The sequence below is a fragment of the Petaurus breviceps genome, unplaced genomic scaffold (genome assembly GCF_028583685.1).
Source record: "Petaurus breviceps papuanus isolate PSGF00001 unplaced genomic scaffold, PetGlider_PUasm1.0 90702, whole genome shotgun sequence".
NCBI classification, from domain to species: Eukaryota; Metazoa; Chordata; class Mammalia; order Diprotodontia; family Petauridae; genus Petaurus; species Petaurus breviceps.
This window is the reverse complement of record NW_027187317.1, coordinates 9,455,025-9,480,128: the sequence shown is the minus strand read 5'-3', so window position 1 is coordinate 9,480,128 and position 25,104 is coordinate 9,455,025. Positions and strand designations below refer to the sequence as shown.

At 41.1% G+C, this 25,104-nt stretch overlaps 1 protein-coding gene across 1 annotated transcript in view; it reads left to right on the top strand.

Annotated features, from left to right (window-relative positions):
* The window catches only part of SMYD2 (SET and MYND domain containing 2), an 82,840-nt gene that overhangs the window by 37,860 nt on the left and 19,876 nt on the right, over positions 1-25,104 (top strand). The window contains exons 3-5 of the mRNA XM_069066065.1: positions 12,591-12,701; positions 18,089-18,149; positions 19,160-19,284. Coding sequence (XP_068922166.1) covers positions 12,591-12,701; positions 18,089-18,149; positions 19,160-19,284 — 297 coding nt within the window. The remainder of the gene's footprint in view (positions 1-12,590; positions 12,702-18,088; positions 18,150-19,159; positions 19,285-25,104) is intronic.

Sequence of the window (25,104 nt, the reverse complement as noted above, 5' to 3'; positions counted from 1 at the left end):
CCTGATAATTCTGTGACTTCCCTTGATGATAATTTCATCTTTGAAAAGGTAGAACAGACAACAGCAAAGACAAATTATTCCATACCTGATTATAACCAGTGATGGAAAACTGATTACTGCAGTAGAGGTGACAAGAACTCTAAGAGCCAGTAATTAGAGAGGCATCATGACAGTGGAGGTGACCCTCTGTCTGGCATTGAGTCAGGAACGCTGCTGTCAAATCTCCAAGATTATAAACTACAGAGAAGGTGCTAATATGCCCCTCACTAGGAGCTCCCTTTCTCAGGGAAGTCAGAGATCCAGTCAAAACTACAACTGCAACAACCCCATTTAATCATCGAGCTAGGGATAGAAAAAGAAAAGAAAACCAGGAATAGTCTGGCTGCCTAGATTTTGCTAGCATAGATTTCAAACAGAAAGGATGGGTATATAGTATTTTGTCACTTAATGTGATAACAGGGGATGTCTTATAGGGATGGGAAGTTCTCAGGAATGAAATCATGAACAAACAAATTATTCCAATGAGAAGGAAAAAGGGAGCTGACAAAACCAAACCAAAACAAAAGCTCAGTGCAGCTACATGGGAGTTAAATGACAAATTCAGATTTTAAAAATAAGTGTGTAGAAGATGGAAGCAGAGGGAGACAACTAAGGATGAAAACAGGAGTAACACATTGGTATGATTTATAAGGAGAACAGAAGAGTAGAATGAGTCTATAGAAGATGCATTTTTACTGAGACCTGAAGGAAGCTAGGAGGTAGAGGAAAGACAGATTTCTAAGGATGGGAGACAGCCATTGAAAATGGAGTATGGGAGGGGGAGCCAAGATTGAAGACTATTAGGAAGCAGTTTGGTGAGCTCCTGTGCACAGACTCCTCCAAATATATCTAGAAAATGTATCAGACTGAATTGTGATAGAGAATTCAGAAAAAGTCACAGTGAAGCCTTTGTCTAGCTCAACTTGGCATTGGGAGACAGACAGAAAGGCCCACAGACATTAGAGACTAAGCTTGGCCAGGAGCAGGCTTTACTCTGAGCACTCTTGTGTCCAGGGAAAGGCTTGCACCAAGGCAAGAAAAGGTCCCAAACTCTTACTGGGACATCCTCAGGCCCATACTGCAATACTCTACAAGGTGGACAGGTGCAAACTGACAGCTTTGTCACCCACTACCCAGTCCTGAGTCACAAATCCATAGCAGACTGAGAAGGCACCCTGGGCATTGAACTGAAAAAGGAGGTCATTCAGAAGCCAGCAACAGTGGCATGGCTTAGATGTCAGATCCATAGCAGGGTCTCATTTCCAGCATCTTACCCAGACTGCAGAGGAATAACCCAAGCAGGAATCCCAAACTAAAAGGGAACTTGCAACTCTACCACTATGAACTAACAAAGCTTTCCAGCTGACTGATAGGGTCAGAGTCTAGCAAAAGTCTACTATTGCTCAGCCCCAAACCCAGGTCAGCAACTTGCAGAACTCAAACCAGAGGAATAGCAATCAGACTTTTCCCTGGACCAGACTGCTTGGGGAACACTGAAAACTTACAGGTCCCCAGCCTGTCCCTGAGATCCTCAAATAACAACCCTCAATACCTGTACAGAAAAGCAGCAACAGGGTCTAACGTTCCTTCCAGAAGGGGAAGATGTTGCTAGAAGAATGGACAAACACAAAAAGAATCCCACCAAAATGAGCTGTTATGGTGGCAGGGACACTTGAGACACAAAACACAGAAGAAGAGAATGACTCCCAAAATATACAGTCTCTCAGAGAAGGACACAAATGCACACGGAAGTCCTGGAAAATAAAAAGCAAGGAGTTTACATTTTAAAAATGGTTTTACAAATGAATTAAAATATTTGAGGAGAAAATGGAAAAGAAATGAGAACCATAGAACAAAAAATGAAAAGATAATAACTTGGCACAAGATGTGCAAAACTTTGCCCAAACAACTAATTCCCAGAATATTAGAATGGACTATGTAGAAGGCAATGACTCCTTGAGGTAAAAAGAATATTGAAGTCTAAAGGCTGAAAGAAAAAATAGAAGAAAATGTAAGGCATCTCATGGCAAAACAAATGACCTGGAAAACAGATTGAGGAAAAAGAAATTAAGAATCATGGGACTATCTGAAAGCCATGAATAAAAAAAGACCCTAGACTTCATATTTCAAGAAATCTTAAAAGGAAAATACCCAGATTTCTTAGAACCAGATAATAATCCACTGGTCACTTCCTGGAAGAAACCTCAAAATGAAAACTCCTAGGAACATCATGGTTAGGGTCCAGGATTTCCAGGTTAAAGAAAAAAAATGCCACAAGCAGCAAGAAAGAAAGAATTCAAGTGCCGAGGAGCCACAGTCAGGATCAGACATGATTTAGCAGCCAGCACTATAAAGAATGGAGACCCTGTACTATGATATCCTAGAAGGCAAAGAATATGGACTTCCAACTAAGAATAACTTGCTCAGAAAAACTAATTATAATGGTTCAGGAGAAAAAATGGACCTTTATTAAACTAGGGGATTTCTAAGCATTCCTATTGAAAAGATCAAAACTATGGAGGAACTTTGAAGTTCAAAAGAGTGAAAAGAAACCAAAATGTAAACATCTGTGAACAATGATAAAAGACTAAACAAGGATAAATTGCTTATATTAAAATATGGGGAGTTGATACGTGAATCTTCTCTGAGCACTATCATCATCAAAGTTCTTAGAAGGAGTCCAGTTGGACAAGGCCTGGGAGTGGTTATGTTATGTCTAGATGATGTTTAAAAAAGAGAGAGAGAGAAAAGAGGGATATGCTGGGGGAAGGGAAAGGAAGATTAGGGAAAATTATCTCATATAATTAAGGTACACAAGTAGACATCTGTACAAACAGGGAGGAGGCAGTTGGGTGGAGTGACTGATGGCTGAACCTCACTCTCATCTTAATTGGTCAAAAGAAGAAAGACCACATGCACATGCACACTCACACAGTTGGGTATAGAAATTTACATTTCGCTCAACAAGGAAATAAGAAGGAAAGGGAAAATGACAGAAGGAAAATTAAGAGAGTAGGTGGATTAAGGAAAGCATTAGTCCTAAGCAAAAAAACAACCCCCCCCCCAAAAAAAAACAACCCCAAACTCTTATGAATGTACAAAAATATTTATAGTTCTTTTTGATGTGTCAAAGTATGGGGATCTGAAGGGAATGCCCATAAATTAGGGAATGGATGAGCTAGTTCTGGTATATTATTATGATGGAATACTATTGTTCTGAACTTTTGTTGGTGTGATAACCAACCAGAATTCCAGAGAATTAATAATGAAACATGCCACCCACTTCCTGATGGGCAGATTGAAACAAACATTTTCTTTTTGGACGGGGCCATCGTGGAGTTTTCTTCTGATTGTCTATACATATTTGAAATAGGCAGTGTTTTTCTCATGTTTTCGAGGGATACTGGAACAAGGTGGTAGTGGTATTGAGAATGAAAATCTTGACTGATTAAAACAGATAAAATATTAAGTATAAGAAGGAAAGAAACCCAAAATGGTCAGAGTCAGAAGATGGCATGTCTTGTGAGAAGAACGTCAAGGAGAGGAGTATCCCTGGATATAGAGTACGTGGAGGGTCAATAAGGTATAAGAAGACTGGAGAGGGAGGAGAGAGGCAGATGATGAAGGATGTTTAACACCATAACAGAGGAATTCATATTGGAACACTGGAGTTATTGAATAAGAGGTGACATGGTTAGAACTTCACTTTAGGAAGGGGAGCAGAGGATGGACAGGAGTGGGGAAGACTTGATTCAGGCATACCAACTAGCAGACTTTTGCCATATCTAGGCATGGGGTGGTGAGTCTGTACCAGGATGCTGGCAGTGTCTGAGAAGAGAAGGGGGCATGTGCAGGAGATGTTGCAAAATTAGAATTGATATCACTTGACAACAGATTGGATATGGCAAGTGAGAAAGAATGAGAGTATGGTAGTATCCTCTACAGTAATAGGGAAGTTAGAAGGGGAAGATTTTGGGGGAAAGATTCCCCACAATCCAGTTTTTGACAGGTGTGCATGAGACATCCATTTTGAGATGTCCAGTAGGCAGTTGGAGATGGAAGACTAGAAGTCAAGAGAGAGGTTAGTGCTCAATAAATAGAATCATCAGCATAGAAATGAAATTTTAATCCATGTGAGTTGATGAAATCACCATACATATATGTGTATGTCTATCAATTTGACAGACACCTACTATAAGAAGAGCACTAAGGTATGTGTTAGTACTTCAACACACACGTTTATGCACACATACATATATATGCATACATACACACATGTACATTATCTCCATTTTATAGATGGGGAAACTGAGGCTTAAAAGGGTAAGTGACTTGCTTAGGGTCACTTATCTAGTCACATATCAGAGGCAAGATTTGGACTTGAGTTTTCCTGACTCCTATGTCCAATGCTCTAATCCATGCCACCTCTGATCATTAGGGAATAATCTGTCATTACGGAAAACTTCAAGCTCTCCAGAGTCAGGGGCTATGGTTAATACTTCTTTTATGGCTCCTTCCCTGTCTTCCACCCTTCTTCCTTTCCACTTCCCACACCCACAAGCCTGCCACATGCATTATGCAAGAGGCATTAAATAAATATTTATAGATAATTTGGCTCCTGCCTCAGATTCTCCCCTAACTTCCTCTCCTCTCCTTTACTTGTTCTCACTCCCTCTTTTACTCTTTCCCTGGACCCCCAAAGTTGCCAGAAGAGCCTGTTTCTCTTCAGCGAGCTGGAACCAACCACCTGTTCTCCACCTCTGTGCTTTATCATAACACTCTCATTTCAGGCTTCAGCTAAAAACAGATCTTCATCTCCCTTGTGCATATCTTGTCATTTCTCTCTCCCTCTGCTCTTGGTTATATTTGTCACGGAGTTATTTAACTCTGCAGAGTGTCTTGGCACAAAACTTAAGCCAAGGACCTGTGCTGCATTCTGTATTCAATAATACTAAGTCCTTCCTATTTGAGGAGGTGTGGGGAGAGAGGGGTGGGGATTGGAAGCTAACTGTTAGGATCATCCATCATCAGATTTCAACATCGGGATCTTGGATCTGAATGTCTGAGAGGCTCAGGAACAGAGAATAGTGAGGAAAAGAATATTTTGAAGACCATTTGAATCTTTCAGATGAATAGCACACAGTTGCAAACTGAACAAGACTGTAGTTCTGATTTTTTAACTCTGATTGGCTGTTTCTTTTTAAAATGTCACTGTGTTAGAGCTTATCCTCCTTTGCGTAATAGCATCACAGAATCTTGGAGTTGAAAGAGATCTCAGAGACTGTCTAATGTAACCCTCATTTGAAAAGGAACCTCTCTATAGTCCAATAAGTGACCATCCAGCCTCTATTTGAAGGTAACCAAATTTACCCATAGATAGCATGTGGCTGGCTAATCTGAATATGTGGCATGCTAGGATAGTCACTGTGGAGGAATATTTATTTTAGGACATGCCTCAGAATTGGGATTTGCTTTCCAAAGAATCACCCTAATTTAATAACCAAATAGATAAGTTAAAATCTGTGAAAAGCTGTTCTTTTTCAGATACCACATGATAGGAACGACTAGATGGCGCAGTGAATAGAGCACCGGCCCTGGAAGCAGGAGGACCTGAGTTCAGTCCGGCCTCAGACACTTAACACAAAAACTAGCCATGTGACCTTGGCGAGTCACTTAACTCCAACTGCTCTCCAAAAAAAAAAAAAAAAAGATACCACATGCTTGACATAGGCAGTGTGGTATAATAGAGAGAGGTGGCCTTGGTCTCATATCGATCTAGGTTCAAGTCTCACCTCAGACATTTCCATCCTTGACTTTGTAATAGAGAAGGAGAGAAATTCTGGGTAGAGGCTGATGATGAACACAGGATTTTGGGAAAGCAGATTTCAAAGAGTTCAGAGGAAAGATACCTGGGAACCTATGGCTTAAAATGCTCTAGGGGAAGTTAGTCCAGGAGGGATGGATAGGACATACTCAAGAAAATTCTAAAGACATAAAGGGAAATAATTCCATTGGGGAAGAAAAGAAGGATGTGCTAAATAGGCCCATGTGGGTGCACAGGGAACTCATCAACCAACTTAGATATTTTTCTTAAAATGTACTGAGGATGGGAACCAGGCTAGGTAACAGAAGTATAAGATTGTAGCATAGTCCTGTAAAAAGAGCGTCCGAAATTCTAGAGCTTAGAATGAGCTGAGTCTTGTGAGGGAAGCCAAGAATCACAAAAAGGGTATAGGTTTTGTTTGTTTAGCACTATTGGAAGAAAAACGTAGGTCAAAGAAGGGATAGGATCTTCGCTTAGGGCTGACAACAGAGAGAAAGCAAAGCTTTCATATTTGAGTTCTGTTTTCTCCACAGAGGAGACTGATATTTATCCTGGAAATGACAACACAAAAATCACTGATGGGGAGTTGATACCCAGGATAAGTAAAGAGAGATCAGGAGAGCACTTTGCTGCCCTTGATGAATTCAGGTCAGCTTGTCCAGATGAACTATATCCTAGGAATGTAAATGCTGAGGAATTGTTTTATTGAAGGGTCATAGAAAAATGAAATATAGACAATAGGTTTGGAAAAGAGCAAATATTGTTCCAATTAAAAAAAAAAAGAACAAACTCTACGCCAGTTAGTTAGATTGACTGATTCCTAGGGAAATTTCTAGAAAAGAGCATTAAGGAGATCATTGGTGAACATCTAAGAAGAGAAACATTAATCACAAAAAGCCAGCCTGGCTTCATCAAGGGAAAATTGTGCCAGACTAACCTCATTTCCTTTGTTGACAGGATTATTAAAGTAGTAGATGAAGGGAATGCTTGGATATCCGGATTATAGAAAATCTTTGAATAAAATTATCTCATTCTTTTTACTGGAGAAGATGGAAATTAGACGATAATACAAACAGATGGATTTAAAATTGGTCTAATGGTCAGTCTCAAAGAGTAGCTGTTAATGGTCTGGTTTTGTATGTACTCTGTCCTTGTCAGAATTCATCTGGATTTTTATGTTCAATTCTGGGAGCTGTCGTTTAAGGACGTGGATAGGCTAGAGCGTCCAGAGAAGGGCAACTAGAACCATGAAAGATCTTGAATCCTTGTCTTATGGGGATTGATTGAAGTTACTGGGCATCTTTAGTTTGAAGAAAGGAAGACTCAGGGGAGGGGGAAATAACAGATGTCTTCAGATATCTAAAGAGTCACATGTGAAGAATGGACTAGACTTGTTCCATTTGGCCCTACAGGGCAGAACCAAAAGCAGTGGGTAAAAGTTTCAGAGAGGCAGGTTTAGGCTAGATGCCAGCAAAACTTTCCAATAAGTAAAGCTGGCTCACTAGAAGTGGTGGGTTCCCCCTCAGTGGATGTTGTCAAGTAAAGGCTGGATGATCACTCGTCCCTTCCAACTCCTAAATTCTGTGGTTTTGTGACTGTCATCCACTAGCTTGTATGTTCACGGGCAAGTTACTTTAGTCCTCCGTGTCCCAGGCAGCTCTCTTAAAATAGAAATTATAGGGGGCAACTAGGTGGTTCAGTGAGCACCGACCCTGGAGTCAGGAGGACCTGAGTTCAAATCCAACCTCAGACACTTAACACCACACTAGCTTTGTGACCTTGGGCAAGTCACGTAACCCCAATTGCCCTACCTTTCCCCCTCCAAAAAGCAAAAAAAAAAAAAAAATAGAAATTATAGACAAATTGCTGATCTTTATTGTTAGTCAACAAGTAATGATTGTTGTTTAGTGGTGGTATCATTCAGTCTCTCCAAGACCCCATTTGGGGTTTTCTTGGCAAAGATACCAGAGTGTTTTGCCATTTTCTTCTCCAGCTCCTTTTATAGATGAAAAAACTGAGGCAAGCAGGGTGAAGTGACTTGCCCAGGGTCACACAGCTAGTAAAGCTAAGGCTTTATTTGGGGGTGAGTCTTCCTGACTCGAGGCCCTTTCCATTGTACTACCTGGCTGTCCCAAGTAATGATTAAGCTAGGCTCTGTGCTAGGTGCTGTGGATACAAAGAAGGTGTAAGAAAACTGGAAAGGGAGGCGGAGGGGGCTGGGTTATGAAGGACTTTGAATGCCAAATGGAGGATTTTATGTTTGATCATAGGTGATGGGGAGCCAGCGGGGCTTACGGCAGGGGGTAGGGACCAGGGCTGACATGGTCAGACTTGAACTTTGGGAAGGTGAGTTTGACAGCGGAGTAAAGGTTGGCCTGTAGTGATGCAGGGAGACCAAGCAGCAGGCTCTTGCAGTAATTCAGGTGTGAGGGGATGAGGGCCTGCACCAGGTTGGCAGCAGTGTCAGAACAAGAGAGACGTTGTGGAGAGAGTATCAACAGAACTGGGCAACAAATTGAATGTGAGGGATGAGAGACTGAGGAGTTGAGGCTGGTACAAGCCTGAGTGACTAAAAGGATGGTGACTTCCTCATCCTTGGTAGTAATAGGAAAATCAGGAAGAGGGGAGGGCGTAGAAGGAATGGAAATGAGTTCAGTGTTAAGACAAGTTGAGCTTAAGATGTTTATGAAACATCCAGCTGGAGATATCCAGTAGGCATTTGGAGAAAAGAGACTGTGCACTGGTGGAGGGAGTTTCCCTACTGGAGGTTCTCTTCATTAGTGGAATCACAAGTTCTGGACCAAAAAAAAAAATTGGCACCAAAGGGGCATAGGAAGCAACTTATCACCATGGAAAAATACTGATCTTAGAGTTAGAAGACCTAGTTTGGTGTGTTCTGTCTTCTAGAATATCCTTAAGGAACCTTGTGCATAAATATTACCCTATTTATAACCATTAAATACCAGGGAGAAGTTGACAGAGTCTGGGTTTATTTGGAGAGCTTGAAGTTTCTATGTGTAGTCTATATGATTTTTTTTGGAAATCTGGAACTGATTTCATAATTTAGGTTCTCTTTTGTGAGAACCCAATTTTTATTTAACTGTTGCTACCACTAATAGTCCCTCTGATTTTAAGTTGTAAAGAGGCAATCAAGATTCCCAAGTAGACAGTGAAGACTGTTTAGACAAAAATACTATAATACAAATACAAAAATTCTAATACTCACTTTAAAAGGCTAAAGTCTGGATCCACCCATGGGAATGTAGATTTAGAGTTGTTAGAGACTTAGAAAGGTCATAGGGTATAGCCCTTTTGTTGTTTTACAGATGAGAAAAGGGAAACCCAGAAGTACTGGGTAACTTCCCTGAAGTCCCACTGGTAGAAAATGGCAGTCTGGATTTAGTCCCAAGTCTTCAGACTCAAAATCTTGTTCTCCTTCCACTGTCCCCTTCTACCCAGTACCAGGACCCAAGCCTGAGGTTCCCGGTGTTCCTGCCTAACCCCTTTCCCATCCAAGTATCCTAAAAGTGACTGCCATTTTAGTTACATCCCGCATAACTCAGTTTTCCTTAATCCCGTGATAATGGGACAGAAATGGATTCATAGCTGCCTTCTCTCATGGGTGTTCAGAGTCTTAGAACCAACTATATGAGTGATAAAAAGGAATCATACCTCACATTAACGTAGTGCTTTTACCTAAGTAAATTATTTATTTATTTATTTATTTATTTATTTTTTTGCTGCTAGGTGCCATAGTGGATAGAGCTCTGGGCCTAGAGTCAGGAAGACCTGAGTTCAGATTCAGCCTCAGACACTTACTAGCTGTGTGACCCTGGGCAAGTCACTTAACTTCTGTGTGTCTCAGTTTCTTCAACTGTAAAATGTGCATCGTAATAGCCCCTGCCTCCCAGGATCGTTGTGAGGATTGAACAAGATAATATTCATATAGCTTTTAAATTTATAAAACTCTTAACTTTTAAAGCTCTATACGCACAATGCCTGGTATATACCCTATTAGGTACTTAAATCCTTATTCCCTTTCTCCCTCTCTCCTCTCCCTGCTGCTCACAACACTATTTACTGGAGTGCAGTTGGTTATCTGGATTTTACAGAGGAGAACCCTGAGGATCAGAAGCCTTAGGTCACACACCCAGGAAAGTGAGGTCTTTTGACTTTGTTTAGAGATTTTTTTCCCCTCTACACCATATTGTCTCATCAGTGGTTAGATGGCATTTCTAAGCATAACCACAGGGATTGTCTCTGCCCACTGACATTTAAAGCTGGTCTTTGTGTTTGTGCATGCTATAGCTATAGCTGGATGGATAAAGTCCATAGCAGAGAAAAACAATTAACCAATCTACTAACTGTGCTTTACACACGCACACACACTTTCCCCCTAAGATTAATGCTTATTTTAAGTACTTCTGTCTTGATTACAGGTGTTAGCACACTCAGTCAGCAAGCATTTATTAAGCTCTTACTATGTGCCAGACACTCTGCTGAGGACAAACAGTACAAAAAAATGTAGAAAGTCCCTGCCCTCAAGGAACTTACATTCTTTGGGGGGGGGGGGGAGAGGCAAGGCAATTGGGGTTAAGTGACTTGCTCAAGGTCACACAGCTATTAAGGGAGCTTACATTCTAAAGGGGGAACACAACTCGTAAAAGAGAACTGAAAGACTGTGGGAGGGATAAAAATACCCAGTGTGTGGGACATGGTAGAGAAGTCTCGAGTGAAGCCTTGTGAGAAATGAAGATAAGTTGGTTTGGGTGTTCTTTCCTTCAGGGGAGGTTCTGGGAGAAGCCATCCAATCTGAGTGTGGTACAGCAAGTGTAGAAAGTACTTCCATTGTGTGAATTCCAGAGTGATCTTTCAATCAGCCAGTAAACATTTATCCTGCACCTGCTGTGTGCTAGGGTTCTGGTGCATGGCTTTTAAAAAAAGAGAAGAGGAGGAGGAGGAGAAATATGATGGACCTGTTTGTTCATGGCAGGAATCAGGCCATGAGTTTTTTCTCATTTAAATAATAATGGGGGAAAGAAGTGCAAAAAGAGCATCGCTCCTGAATGTGGCTTCCCTGAGACACTGGTGGTATATGTACATGATGGCACAAATAAGCGTAGCTGCGCAGACCATGAGGAGAGCCGTGTCCTAACACGTGTTCTCACCCTCTCTCCTTCCTTCCCCTCCCATCTGTCTCTGACTCTGGAGTCTGGAGGAAGTTCTCTCACACACATCTTTATTTATTCAATGAGATGTTATTTGTTAAGCACTTAGCACTGTGCCTGGTACATAGTAGGGGCTCAATAAATGCTTGTTCCCAGTTCCCTTACAGAATGGTGGAAATCCCTAGGAAGTGTCTCCAGTTGGTCTCTCATTGTGATAAGAACAGGGACATAGCTGATCCAGAACGATGGTCCGGTGATATTAAATATTTTTTAAATGATGTGAAACTCAATTTCTCTCAGACTTGAGAATATATACTCCAGTCCTTAAGGTATAGTGCGGATACTTCTGTCAATGCGGATTGCTGCCTCTTTTCACCTTAATGGGTATCTTTGAGAGCTCTTTGTGGCTCAGAACCTCTTCTTCCTGCAGCCAGCTGGCGAGAAGCCTCTCCAGACTCAGCCAGGCTGCTGCTCAGATGACAGACGTTCTATCTGTCACTGTCCATTTTGGAAAGGCCTCCTCGCGTTGGTGCTGTGCTGGCACAGCTTTCTAGAGGCCAGGGCTGTTTGCAAACCACAGTGGAGACTCTAAGGAGGAATTGTAGTGTATGGCCTTAAGTATAGGTTAGGGAATTGTTTTCTTTTCAGCTGGGTCTTTCCTAGTTACGTTGGGCCTCCATGGGGCTTTAAAATTAGTTACCACAGTCTGAGTATTGGCTGTAAGGGGAGCTGGTCTAAGGGGTTGCCAGACTAGCAAAGAAAAGATATTTGGATGGGGCGGCTAGGTGGCTCAGTGAATAGAGCATTGGCCCTGGAGTCAGGAGGACCTGAGTTCAAATGTGGCCTCAGACACTTAACACAAAAACTAGTCATGTGACCTACCTTCCCCTTTCCAAAAAAAAGCAAAAAAGAAAAGATATTTGGGGACTATAAATTTTTCATGGTTAATCTAGTAAATTGAATAACCCACAGGTGTAGATAATTGGGGTGGCTAGGGGGTGCAGTGGATGGATCCCAGACCTAGAGTCAGAAAGAACTGAGTTCAAATGCAACCTCAGATGCTTACCAGCTGTGTGGCCCTGGATAAGTCACTTAACTGTTGGCCTCATTTTCCTCATCTGTAAAATGAGCTAGAGAAGGAAATGGCAAACTCTGTAGTATCTTTGCTGAGATAACCCCAAATGGGGTCACAAAGAGTTGGACGTGACTGAAATGACAGAACAGATGGATAATTGAGAGTGGATTGTATATTGTTGAGAGCAGTAAACTGTATTCCTGAGGGAAGTTGCCATAGAAATGTGCAAGATGTGAATGCAAACAGCACAAAGTAAATTTCCTCATTTCAGAAACATCTGTCAGGACCAGCTCAAGGTTAGAGTTCTTTTCTATCTTAAAAAGATGTTTTGTGAGTGTCCTCGTGGTTCCCAAAAGGAAACACATTTCACTTGACCTTAATTCGGGGAACTGACTGCATCCTCTCTTCCTTCACTTTATTTTAGTGTTTTGTGGTTTTTGGTTTTTTTTTTTTTTGATGATTATTGCTATCTTTAACCTTTCAGAAAGAAGACTGGCCTATGCACAAGCTGGAGTGTTCTGCTATGTGTGTGTTTGGGGAAAACTGGAATCCCTCCGAGACTGTGAGGCTGACTGCAAGGATCCTGGCCAAACAAGTGAGGAAAGACCTGCGTTCTAGAGCATTTTGTTCCCTTTCTTTGTTATAAGTCAGGAAGAAGGGTGGCTGACCTGCTGTGCCCCGCTCTTGTAAAAACTTGTTTGACTCAGTTTCCTATTTATATCCATATCAGGCCACTGAAGGGGGAAAACAGCCAAAGCTCAAGTACAGAGTTTTGTTTGTCCTGTGGAAGCATCTCTGTGGGTGTCAGTGCATGGCTAAAACCTGACCAAGATTACAGCAAAAAAAGTCCTGTTCTGAGCATTACTTGGAAGGATTTCAGTGGAATTTAGTGACCCTCCAAGTACATTAAGGAATCTTGCTCATTATGTAAGAATCCTGGGGTGCCAGGGTTTCCTGAGAATCCTTTGAGACATCCCATGCTTCCCTTTCCTAATGTAGCTTCTCTTACAAGAAAAGCTTCTATCTCTTCCCCCCACCTCCCTCTGGGTTCTGTCACTTCCTTGTTGTAGTCAGACAAAGAAAACAGTAGAAGCAAATGGAGTGGACCTGGGGCAAAAAAAGAGGGCTCACCTGGTCATTTTCAAAGCCTTCAATAAGTTCCCTTAAAAATCAATTTTTAATTGATATCTTTTATTTTTACATCACTTAGATTTCCCCCATATCTTTCTGCCTCCTCCCTCCCAGAAAGTCATCTCTTATTACAAAGAATTTCTTTTTAAAAAGATGAAAAAGAGGAGGGGAAAGTCAGTAAAGCTTATCAACATAATATCTGATGTTATAAGCAATACTCCACACCTGTGGATCCCAGTCACTGCAAAGGAGCAAGGCATGGTATTCTTCTCATCTCTCTTCCTTGTGGCCAAGCTTGGTCTTTGTAATTTATCCAACATTCGTTTCTGTCGTTTTGTGGTGATTGTATATGTAACATCAGTCTTCTGTCTATCCATACACATAGGATGTATATAATATTTGCATACATTATAAATCTGTATACATTTAACAATGTGGAATATGTAAATGATATTGACTGTACATGTTTGTTATGTATATATATATATGTCATCTATGCATATACATATATTTGTATATTATTGGAGTCATTCTAAAATTGTCTTGTTGGTTCTGCTTTCTTTTCTTCGCATCAGTTTATGAAAGTCTTCCCATTCTTCTCTGTATTCATGATGTTTATTTTTTTTTCATATTAATATTTCATTATATCTTTGTGTCACACTTTGTTGAGTTATTTTCTAATCGATGGGAATCTACTTTGTTTCCAGTTCTTTCTTACTACAGAAAGTACAACTGTAAATTTTTTGGTACACACAGAGACTTTATTTTTGTCAATGATCTCCTCAGTTTATATGCCTGGCAGTGGAATCTCTGAGCCAAATGGTATGAACGTTTTAGTCACTTTATTTGCACAGTTCCACTTGCTTTCCAGAATGATTGTACCAGTTCACAGCTGCACTACTTTATCTGTCTTTCTACAACTTCTCTGTCTCTGATGATTACTGTCTTTTGATGTCCTTGCCACTTTATTGGGTGTGAGGCAGGGACCCTCTAGGTCCTCATGTGTGGCCCTTTGACTGAATTCAGGGCAGCACTTGACCTAGAGGACCACATGTGGCCTCAAGGCTATCGGTTCCCCACTCTTGGTGAAAGGGATTATTTTGATTTGCATTTCCCATATTATTAGTGATTTAGAGGATGCAGAGGCCAGGGTGTATTTTTTCTAAATCGTTTCAGCATTTTTATTCCTGACAGCAAGAAAGTTATAGTTTTTTTTTTTTTTAGTTGGGGAAAGGCAAGGTATTTGGGGCTAAGTGATTTGCCCAAGGTCACACAGCTAGTAAGTGTTAAGTGTCTGAGGTTGGATTTGAACTCAGGTCCTCCTGACTCCAGGGCTGGTGCTCTATTCACTGCACTGCCTAGCCGCCCTGAAAGTTATAGTTTTAAGAAATATACTCTGCACTTGTCTAACCTTGAGCACCCCTCCTCCCACCCCCACTCTCAGTGGTTCCAAACTGTGTATGTGTTGACAAGCTTGAGGTATAGCTGGGAAATACAGTGCAAGTGATAAGAAAAAGAAAGAGTTGGTGAAGAAGGAAGAGGAAAGGCAAGAGAATAAACATTTACGTAGCATCTACAGTGTGCCGGGCACTGTATTAAGCACCTTACAAACATTATTTGATCCTGCACAACAATGCTGTGAAGTTTAGGTGCTGTTATTATCCCAGTTTTACAGTTGAGGAAATGGAGGCAAACAGAGGCAAAGTGACTTGCCCAGGGTCACACAGCTAGTACGTTTCTGAGGTAAATTTCAACTCAGGTCTTCCTAACCTCAGTCCCAGCGCTGTATGAGGGAGGAAAGAGAAAGAAGAAAAGAGAGTGAGGAGACAAAAGCCATATGTGCTGTGCAAGGCTGCCAATTGTTTCAAGATTCCTAATGTACCTGAAGTTGACTACCCATGCACGGTGACTGACCAACCGCCAGCCCCACTCTTGCTCTGCCCTCCCCTGCTTGTTAGGCCCGTTATGAGCATCTGATTTCAGAACGACAAAATGAGTCCTGCTTAGGAAAGGGCCAGATGACTTGTCCTTATATTGCAGTGGAGTGGGGTAGGCGGAGCATACCAGAAATACTTTGAAGGCTCTTCTGGTTAGGGTGAGATTGTTGGCAGGGACACTTTACTGTAAATCTTTGTAAAGGTGAAATTTCATCCCCTCCCCCTCTTCGCCAACCCCCTTTTCTCCCCCTTTCCACTATCTCATTTTTCTGTTTTTCAACTAAGCCAGATTTATTCACGAGGATTAGCACATATCCACAGCTCAAATATGATATGAAGGGTGTAAATAGGACTATAGCATTTTGGAACTCTTGAGATTTTCTTTCTGCAAATTCTCCATTCAGTATGGTCAGAAACTCACTGGAGTGCCCTGTCCTCTTCTGGGCTCCACCAGCTTATGGGAAATAACCGGGTTAGGGTTGAAAAAGTGGAATTAGTTTTGGGGTTTTTTTTCATGCTGGGAAAAGGGGAGACTAATGGGTGCTAGGGAGGAAGGCTTAATAACAGTGTTTAAGAATGTGCACAGATCCTGTTGAAAGGTAGAATTTATTTTTCACCAATGCTAGGAAAAGGAGAAAATGAGCTTACACTCTAGTAATAAGAGGTTAGCTAAGAAGGAGAACTTTCTGACAGCCAGAGAACTTAAAAGGAAAAAGCAGTAATGGAATTGCCTTTCCTGAAGGTCCCTTTTTTAAAAAAAAGTGTGTGTATGTACACACACACAGATTTCTATATGATCCATATTACCTATATTTATATATACCTTAAATATAATTCTGTATTATACATAACAATGTAATGCATACAGATATTTAAGATTATGTATTATTAATAAGATTGTTTTGTATTATATAAGAAAGAAAGAATTCAGACTTTTCCTTCTTGGGTGGCTGTGGTCAGATCCTCTTAGGGAAAGCAGATTATGGTCTTGTGCTCTCTTAATTAGCTCACCTGCAGATTTTATTGCTGTTATTGTTCTTAAGCTTGGGTATATCTGATAATAAAACTCTTCTAGAAGTTTTTCCACAAATGAATAATTTGTTACAATTAAAAACCATTGTCAGTAGTTACTATACCATCATAGGCATTCATTTCAGATAGATTTACAATAGTAATAAAAATACCGTGTATTTAAAATGAAAGTTACTCAGCTCAAAAATCTGCCAAAAGTCTTCAATTTAAGGATCACAAAGTCCCTGCAGGCCTTCAGGATTCCAGTTGTACATTGGGGGATGGAGGGGAGGTGGGGTGGGGCAGGAAGGTTGAAGCTAAATGTTGAAGCCACGTATTTGCTGTGCCTTCTGTTGCGCTACTCCAACCTTGAATTGGATGAATAGTCAGGATGGCCAAGAAGGAGATGCAAGTGAGCTGAGGAGCTCTACTTTTGAATTCTTGGAAACATTATTATTTATTCTTGTTCCCCACCTCCTAACCCACTTAGCATCTGTTAGTTCTCTCCCAGTGTTTAGAAGAAAGCCACTGATATGCTTAAAGCCTTAGCTGGCATTATAGCAGGCACCCTGGGGGTGAGAGAAAAGAGGTAGAAGGCATAGACGCTGGGCTTGTGGATGCAGCAGGCACCTGAACGGTGCAGTGGAGAGAACACTGGCCCCGGAGTCAAGAGGACTTGAGTTCAAATGCAGCCTCAGACGCTCAAAGCCACAACCTCAGTTTGCTTCAGTTTCCCCAGCTATAAAATGGGGAATACAACAGGAGAGGGAAAGAGGAAGGGAATAAGCATTTATATTACACCTACTCTGTATTGAAAACTTCTAATAAGTACTTTTGTTAATGCTAAACACTTTTATTTCCTGAAATTGTGCAGATCAAATGAGATACTGTTTATGAAGAGTTTTTGGAAACCTTAAAGCACTATATAAATGCTAGCCATTATTAGCTATTTTTATTTTGCATGTAAGAAGAGTTTCTGTTTGAATATGAAATCTGAATTTACTTTAGGCAGTGTTCTAAGTTGATCAGTGGAGAGAACACTGGCCCTGGAGTCAAGAGGACTTGAGTTCAAATGCAGCCTCAAATGGGCAGATAGAACTGGACTAGGTTTGTGTTAGGGCAATGGAAAAAAGTGGCTAGAGAGGTATGAGTAGATATAGTACTAGACTTGGAGTCAGGAAAACCTGGGTTCAAATCCCACCCCACAGTTAGTAACTGTACAACCCTGGGAAGTCACTCTGTGCCTCAGTTTCCTGCTGTGCAAAATGAGAAAGTTGGACCTTGACTATTAAGGTTCCTTTTAAATCTATAATCTTTTGATAGTTAATTGGATGACCAAAAGCCAAATCAAGTCAGCATCAGGGAAGCATTTCTTAAATACTTACTAAATCCAGGTGCTATGCTAAGTGCTAGTTTCTCACTGTCCTTCAGAAAATAACATGACGTGTGTTCCTATTTCATCTTTCCCTTCTTCTGTCAAGACTTCTTTGATGTCAGCACTTAGTGAGCACCAAGGGGATGGGACAAAAGAGAGGAAAGCATAGACCAGGTCACTTTTTAAAGTACTATGTTCAGGCTTAATGTTGGTCTCATTAGATAAAACTCTCTTTTTATATAAAATTTTTAAAGTTTTATTGATGTGATTTTTATTTTTGTTTTGAGTTTGTTTTTTAACATTACAAATATTTACAGATCATACACACACCCCACTCCTTCAGAGGTCTCTTGCAACAATATAAAAACAACTAAGCTAACTGTACAGTGACCTCATTTGAAAGCATGCGATGGGGGAAGAAGGGACGATATTGAAGCATAAGTCTTGACTGTTGATTTTAAATTTTAGCTGTGATCTTGAACTTAGGGCAAAAGCTGAACCTTTATACTTTCTTTCCCAATTAACTAGAAAACACACCATGAAAGAACACCATCAGAGAAATTGTTGGCCGTAAAGGAATTTGAGTCACGTAAGTCCCAATACCTTAAGTTTTTCCGAACTAGAAACTATGGTATCCATGAATGTAATTGCAGACCAATAGAAGAGAGGCCTGATTTTGCTTGCATGCTTTTTGCTTGCTTGTTTTTAATAACTTCCAGCTAACCTTTCTCCATAGTAAACAGGATTATTAAGAAATAGAAAAGGAGGAGAGGTAGCCTACAGAATTGATGATACAGCACTGATTCTGTCATATGTCAGCTTTCCTGTCAGGCAGAATAGTTTTTGAACTTTACCGGAGTACTAGCACTGTAAAATTAAGTTGTTAACAGATGTCCAAAAGAGGTTTCATCAGGGAGTCACTGTGTAGTTTCTTAACATTGGCCAGGTTGATGAAAGGCAGGGTGTGATCATGGATTGAACATTAGACCTATAGTCAGGAAGGCCTAGCTCTGAATCCTTCCCCAGACTCTTGACTGGCTCTGTGACCCTGGGTGAATCACCTAACCTCTCTCAGCCCTAGTTCCTCACCTACAAAACGAGGAGCTTGGGTTTAATGACCTTGTTAAGTATTAAGAGGCCCCTTCCGGTTCTCAGTCTAAGAGCCTATGACTATGTGACTCGGGGGGTCTTTGGAGAGACCTTCCTTGCTGTGAAAGGGCTCCTGTAATCCTAGTGCCTTCCCTGTGATGATTATTTCCAGCTTAATGCTGTCTCTAAGAGTCTGTACATAGTTGTCTGCATGTTGTCTCCCCCATGAGACTGTGAGCTCCTGCAGGACACACAGAGCTTCAGGTTAGAGGAGGAGATGGAAGTAATGAGCCTCTTTCTTTTTCTGAAAGATAATCGACCTCTTGGCCTAAAGGGAACCTGAAAATGAGCTAGAAGGGAAATCAGTAACTGGTCAGGAGGGAGGTTTCCTGAGATCCGTGTTCTAGAGCTCTCTTCTGTTTGCCATTGATGGTGATAAGGAAGGCCAGTCCCTGACTCTCAGGGTCTTCAATAATCAATCAGATGACATGTGCATGTTTTTATCCCTAGATCTGGATAAATTGGACAACGAGAAGAGAGAATTGATCCAGAGCGACATCGCTGCTCTCCATCACTTTTATTCCAAGCACATAGAATACCCAGACAATGCTAGCCTGGTCACGCTTTTTGCACAGGTAAAAAGGTTTAAACAGTCTCATTTGGGCCTTTTTCTCTCCTACTCCTCCCTCCCTCCGCCACTACCAAGCACTCACAGTTATTTTTTGCAAATAAGACCAGCAGAGACAGGATGTCATCGCTTAGCAGCCTGGACACTTATGTTCATTTTGTCACTACCTCTCCACGTGACCCTGGCCAGGCTCTGCCTCTGCTGAATTCAGTGAAAAGAAATGTGGAAATACATAACCTAGGCATGATTTGACCGTCTTGGGGGTGGGGGAAAGACATTGTATGAATTCTAAAAAATTCATTGTTGCTATTCAGCTCAACAAGCATTAAGCACCTCCAGGTGCAAGACCCTGTGATCAAGGCTGTAAAATAAGACCCAACCCCTGCCCTCAAGGGCCTTATCATCTCATAGGAAAGAGAAGACATTATACACAAAATACTAGTGATGACCCATTTCTTGTAGGTTTGGGGAAGCTGGGTGGTGAATGCAATTCAAAGACAATTTTAAACTTTAAACTTTTATTTTGTGGGAACATTTCTCACCTTTCTTCCTGTTGATATTGAGGACAGGAACTGTTCATTTATTCCCATATCTCCGGTGCCTTGCCCAGCACCTAGTAATTAGTAGATGCCTAATAAATACTTGATAATTGCTCAGATATTTTAAAAGAAGAGATGTGACTACAGGGTGAAGCCCACCCTGATTGCCTAAAAGCTGCTTTATTTATCATAGGAAATACATGTCAAGGAGATGAGAATGATGAATGGGGGGAATGATTTCCCACTTCTCTTGGTTTGAGGGAAAAGGGGTCCTAGATGGTCAAAATTGAAAATAAAAGGAATAAAGACTAGAACTAAGAGAGGGTTGGCAAATAAGTATATGGAAGAAAGGCTTAGGAATTGAGCCCTTCTAGACAAGGGAAGGAAAGGATGAAGGGAACCCAACCTCAGTCTTCAGTGATATAAAGGGAGATGGTACCTATACTAATGCGGGATAGTTTTGGTTTCCAGAGAAGAGAGAGAAGATAGGCAGAAGCTATGGTAAGATATTGTTAGAGTACCCATAATGAAAAGCCCTCATGGTATTACACTTTAATTTATGTATCATATCGTTCTGAGGCTCATGAGAGAGTGAATTGGGTCACAATAGGAAATTGTGGGATGATAGCATTTTAAAAGGGACTAGACCATCTAGTCCATTCCTTTTGTTTTACTGAGATCCAGAGAGGAAAAAGTCTCCTGCCGCTAGTTATACAGTTAGCTCATGAATGTTTGTTGAACTAAACTTTTGCTCCTGTGATGGCACTTTTCTAGGTGCTGAGATACATAGTTAAAAAATCATAAAGTCCTCCCTTCTAGTAACTTACATTCTACCAGACAGGAAACTATACACAGATAAGGTAGAATGTGACAGGGACAAAGGAGAGATCCAGACAAAATATTTTGGAAATTTAATAAAGGGAGCAGGAGGCTTCTTGGAAGAGGGGGCAGCTGGATGAAACCTCAAGGGAGAAGAATTTTGATGGGTGAAGGTTAGTGCATTCCACCATGGCAAATGGCCAGTAAGACTGCATGAGGATGAAGATAACTTGCCAAGTTTGGGGAACAGCCAGTGGTTCAGTTTGGCAGGAACACAAAGTGTATGAAAGGGGAGAAAGTGAAATAAGACTGGAAAAGTAGATTGAGGAGGGTCTTGTATTGTCAGGCTAAGCCAGAGCCTAGGGCAACTGGGAGTCATTGAAGGTTTTTGAGCAAGAGGGTCAGAATCATTAGGAAGATTATTTTAGCAGCTGATAGAGAGTGGATGCAAAGAGACCAATTAAGAAGCTATTACATTTCCCAATAGATAAATGGTCAAAGGAGATAAGCATTTCTCAAAAGAAGAATTGCAGACTGTTAATAACCATATGAAAGAATGCTCTAAATATCTGATAATAAGAAATATGCAAATGAAAACAACCCTGAGGTATTACCTCACACCCAGCAAATTGGCAAAGATGAGAAAAGATTGGAATAGTCAGTGTTTGTGGGGTTATGGGAAAAAGAGGAACATGAATGCATTGTTGGTACAGCAGTAAATTGGTGTAACCATTCTGGAAAGCAGTCTGGAATTATGCAAATAAAGTGATTAAAATGACCATACCCTTTAACCCAGAGAATCCACTGCTATCCAGAATATTTATAGTAACACTTTCTATGGTAACAAAGACTTGGAAACAAAGTAAATGCTCATCAATTTGGGGAATAACTGAAAAAATTGGGGTACGTGAATATAATGGAATATTATAGTTCTGTAAGAGATGATGGACATGAAGTACAGAGGAGTATGGAAAGACTTAATAATAGCATTTATATAGCACCTCAATGTTTACAAAACACTTCATAAACATGATCTCATTTGGTCCTCACAGTAGCCCTCAGAGGTGGGTGCTGTTATTTTCCCTGTTTTACAGCTGAGGAAACTGAAGCACAGAGAGGTTAAGTGACTTGCCTGTGGTCACACAGCTAGTAAGTGTCCAAGGCCATGTTTGAACTCGGGTCTTCCTTCCTAAAGGTCTGTCGTGGTATCCACTCTGCCCTCAGCTGGTTCTTGCATGAATAGATGCAAAGCCAAGAAAATGACATACAGAGTAGCTACAGCAATGTGGATAGGAAGAGCTGCTACCTCAGAACGGTTGGAAGGAAACTTTGCAGAGTTTCAGAAAAAACAAAACCCAGTCGCAGCTGGGCCCTAAAGAGAGATGAGGAGACACGTCCCCCTTCTCTTGCAGAGGTTTGAGGTCCCTGGGGATAAAATGTTGCATTTGTTTTCAGAATTTTTAGTTGCCTTGATTAGTTTTGCTGATTTTTTTTCTATTCCTCTTTTTAAAAATATCCTTTATTATATGGAATGACTCTCTGGAAGAGAGAAGGGAGAGAGATGCGAGGGGAAATTTAGACAATGTAATAAAACAAAAGAGATCAGTAAAATTTATTTTTAAAATACCAAAAAATAAATAAAAGGGGCTACTACAGTAGTCCAGGCAAATGGTGATAAGAGTTACTTGAGTGGAGAGAAGGTGATAGAGGAGGGAGATGCAGAGTAGAATCAAAGGGAGTTGGCAGCTGATTGGATGTGGACAGCAAGACTTCTAGGTTCTGATCCTGAGTGTCTGAGGATGGTGATGCTCTTGGAACAGAGAATGAGCTCAGTTTTAGACAGGATTTGGGTTTGACTCTTGGCTCTGACACTTACTACCTTGTGTGACCTTGGGTGAGTCACTTAATTTCTTTGGCTCTCATTTCCTAATCTGGAAAATTGGAGTAGAGGCCCTCTAAGGTCCCTTCCAGCTCTGAATCTGTAATCCTATGAGTTTGTAATAAATTTTAGGACCTAAGAGCATAGAATTATGGATTTGGAGCTAAGAAGAAACCTCAGAAGTCTCCTAAGTTCCACCCCTTTGTTTTACAGATTAGGAAACAGAGGCCCTGGTGGGATCCCTAGGTTGAGTCCAGTGGGTAGTGAGTAGTGGATGTGGTACAAACTCAGGGAAGAGATGAGGGCAGAGTGAATGTCAGGTCAGGACCTGAGCCTCCAATCTCGTGTTTGAAAGAATATGTGATTCTTTCAGGAGCGGTTGAAAAACACAGTCCTGCCTCAAGCAGGGTAGGCAGGTGAAGTGGAATTTTATGGCCATTTTTAAATGAAAAAAGAAAAACCATTTCTGTGATACAAAATTTGTATTTTATCCTGATAAAAAAAAGTTTTGCTGCTGCCAGTATAGGGCTCAGTATACTCTTCTTGCCTGTGATTTAAAGGAAAGAAAAAGAGGAGGGAGCCCTCAAAAATCTCAAAAGAAAATCCTTTAAAGAAAGAAAAAAGGTAAATGCTATCTGTCTCTGATGCTGCCTCTGAGTGACCCATTTTTGTTCTATCCCAACTTCTCAATTCTTTCCTTTCTATAAGAGTGTGAAGAGGGTGTTGGTGAGTGAGCTTGCCTCTGGCAGAGCTACGGCTGGCAGTGGGACATGTCCACACTCCCTTCCTGGGACTGAGGTGTGTTTTAATCACCACGAATATACACATGGCTGGGCAATAATATTTTTGGTACACAGCCTACATCTAGTCTAAATGCTAATTATGAGAATAACTTTAGCAAAGGCGTGGGTGCCTGATTTGACTTAGGTGGGGGAAAAAAGAATTATGCCCAATGCTTCTAATTTGATGTTTGATATGATTTCCTTCTGCCTGACTATTTCAATAGGGGAGGTGAACTTGCCAAGTAAATTGCTGTAGAATTGGAGCTTGAAAATCCATCAGGACCTCCCAGAAAGAAGCTTAGAGAGTCTTTCCATCATGAAAAAATCCTGGCTTCTGTATCCCCTATAGTAGGGAAAGAAGAAGGACTAGAGGTGGGCTTATAGAATGATAGGTTCATGGAGTATTAAAGCTGGGAAAAACCTCCAAGGTTGTCTAGTCTGACTCCCTCTTATACAAATAGGGAAATTGAGGGGCAGAGAATTTAGATGAGTAGCTTAAGGTCAAATAGCTATTTCATTGGTTTGCTTAGTAAGAGTGCCAGATTTGGAGTCAGAGCAACTGGATTCAAACCCTAGCTTGGTTCCTTAGCTATATAACATTGGATGAGTAATCTAACCTGCCTGGACGTCAGTGTCCTCATTGAACCAGATGGCCTCTGAGGTCCTTCCCAGCCCCCAAATTATGATGTTATGATGTATTCCCAAGATTTTTTGAGGCAGTGGGGGTTAAGTGACTTGCCCAGGGTCACACGACTAGTGTCTGAGGTCACATTTGAACCCAGGCCTCTTGATACCAAGGCTGGTGCTCTATGTACTGCACCACCTAGCCACCCCAGTGTAGTCCTGTTATGGAATGTCTACCACAAGGGGCATGGGCTGTGGGACAAAAAGTAAGCTGGTAGAGTAATAATAATAATAGCTCATGTTTATGTAATGTTCTCCTCTGTGCCAGGCACTTTACAAATATTATCTCCCTTGATCCACACAACAACCTGGTGAGGTAGATGCTGTTATTATCTTCATTTGACAGATGAGGAAACAGGTTAACAGATTGACTTGCCTAGGGTCACACAACTAGTAAGTGACTGAGACTGGACTTGAATTCATGTCTGCCTAACTCCAGGCCCATGCGCTATCCACTATGCTACCCAACTGCCTTAAGATAAGGCTTTTAATAAATGCTTATTGAATCAACAAATGAATTTCTTAAGGGCACTAGCATCCAGGCCTCATGGCTTATCATGGAGTACTTTTTCTTTTCATTACAGTATAGCATCAGTCTGTTACCCAAGGAATTGTGGTGTACCCAGGTGAAACATAATTGTTATTTGTGCCCAGACTAAGTGAAGCTAATTATTCCGACAGTTGTGGCAGAAAGTTTGGTATCCATAGACAGCCACGGCTCATTTATGTTTACAGTTATCTAAAAAAATGTACTATGCATATAGGAGGTCATTTAATCAATCTGTAAGCATTTATTAAACATCTGTTCTGTTTGAGGCTCTGTGTACATGTATACAAAAATGAGAGACTCACTCTTCCCTCAGTGAGCTTACGTTGTACCTGGGTATACAGTATATTCACAGATATGTGAATTTGCAGGATGTACAAAACAAAGAGGAAGTGACTTGGGGGGGGTGGGGATTAGAGACAGTGGCGGTTTAAGAAGTTAGGAGAGGACCCTTGAGGGAGAGGTGACACCAGAACTGAGCCAAGAAGCATCAGAGAATACCAAGAGGAAGGGTAAGCAGGGATAGCATTCAGAATTGAGGGTAACCCATGCAAAGTCCCAAAGGAGGGAGGGAACA